Source organism: Tribolium madens, unplaced genomic scaffold, assembly GCF_015345945.1.
Source record: "Tribolium madens isolate multiple individuals breed KSU strain unplaced genomic scaffold, Tmad_KSU_1.1 Scaffold_20;HRSCAF=117;Tcas5.2_LG4, whole genome shotgun sequence".
NCBI classification, from domain to species: domain Eukaryota; kingdom Metazoa; phylum Arthropoda; class Insecta; order Coleoptera; family Tenebrionidae; genus Tribolium; species Tribolium madens.
In genome coordinates this window covers 367,014-368,479 of record NW_025400985.1, presented here as the reverse complement: position 1 = coordinate 368,479, position 1,466 = coordinate 367,014, and the positions used below count along the sequence as shown (strand labels likewise).

At 25.8% G+C, this 1,466-nt stretch overlaps 1 protein-coding gene across 1 annotated transcript in view; it reads left to right on the top strand.

Moving 5' to 3' along the window:
* The window catches only part of LOC123005103 (persulfide dioxygenase ETHE1 homolog, mitochondrial-like), an 8,062-nt gene extending 7,172 nt beyond the window's left edge, over positions 1–890 (top strand). Inside the window, exon 3 of the mRNA XM_044398715.1 lies at positions 709–890. Coding sequence (XP_044254650.1) covers positions 709–764 — 56 coding nt within the window. The 3' untranslated portion in view covers positions 765–890. The remainder of the gene's footprint in view (positions 1–708) is intronic.
* The last annotated feature ends 576 nt before the right edge of the window (positions 891–1,466 follow it).

Genomic DNA, 1,466 nt, shown 5'->3' with positions numbered 1-1,466 from the left:
AAAAAAAAGTTAAAAACAACTAACAAAATTAAAATTTACGATTTTGTTTAACTAACTTAATTTGAAATTTTCTAAACATACAATTCCCAAGAAAAATAAAATAAGAATAAGAAAATAATAATGAAAACAAATCCAGTTTCCAAAATCTCTAAAACAAAATTCTTAGTGATTTTCAATTTTGAAAATAAAGATAAAATCACAAATTTTAGAATTACAAAATTTTAGTTTTACAGTTTCCAGAACTGCAGGAATGAGAATAGGGCTAAAATTCTAAAATTTCAGATTTTAAATATTTTTTTGAACTTTGGGATAAAATAAGCAAAAATCAAAAGTTTTAAAATCAAATTTCATAAACAAACAAACTCTTAATAAAATTCTGTCTGATTTTAAAAATCTCAATTGAAAATAGATAGAATTTTTGTAACATTAATTCTGACGCACCTTGTATAACTTTCCTCAGCCAAACCAATTATTTTTTCAACACCCAGTAAAAACGCATTTGTTTTGTACTGAAATGCCAGGAACAGATTTCAGCTTTAAAACGTCTGTCTGTCATCGATTAATTCAGTTTTTCCACATTTAGTATAATTAAAAAAAAATGAGAAAAAACTTAGAACAGTTTTAGAACAGTTTTGACACGTTTGCACGTTTCGTCATTAAATTTCACTTTGAATTATGTATATTTTGTTTATGTTCTCTCTGTTTCAGATAAAGCTCTCCCTGCAAATAAAGTTTGCGGTCTTTATGACATTCCACCGGAATAGTTTGTGTAAATTAATAGACGAAGTTTGTAATTAATGTTGCCGGTGTCTGTTTTAATTACGCTATTTTTCTAATTGATTTGTAATTGGACTCAATTTCTGATATTAAAATAAAATTGGATGCTGAAATTGCAATTGTGGTGTTTTTTTTTCCCTTTTAACCCACTTTTTGAAAATGTTTTATTCAGCATTATTTAAAATCGTAACAGAATCTGGGGTGAGACTCAAAGAGTCTGATACCCAATTACACAAGCTTGAGCCCGGATCTCATTCGAAGTTACAAATATTAATCACGGTGAAATCCAAGGCGAATTTGTTAATTTAGGGTGAAACTACAACTTTTTGTTATTTATCAAACTGGTTAAAAATTTAAAAATTATCATCGAGTCATTTTTTAGTTGAAATAATAAGCAAAAAAAAGTTAAATGGTCTCGTTTGAAGTGTTTCCAAAAAGTTACTTCGTCATTATATTAAGAATTTTTTTTTAGTTTTCAATCATTTCAAGATTTCTACACAATAAAATTACATATTTTTATAGTTTATTTTGTATTATTCGAATTTTAATTTTTAAAATTGTTGTCGATTTTTCGGTTTGTTTTCAAATTTCTTAAAAATAACTGTTTTGGATTTTTAGTTATTAGAAAACCTAGAAGAAGCAAAATTTCAACAATTTTGAATTGAAAATGTCATTTCCAAACTTTTTTG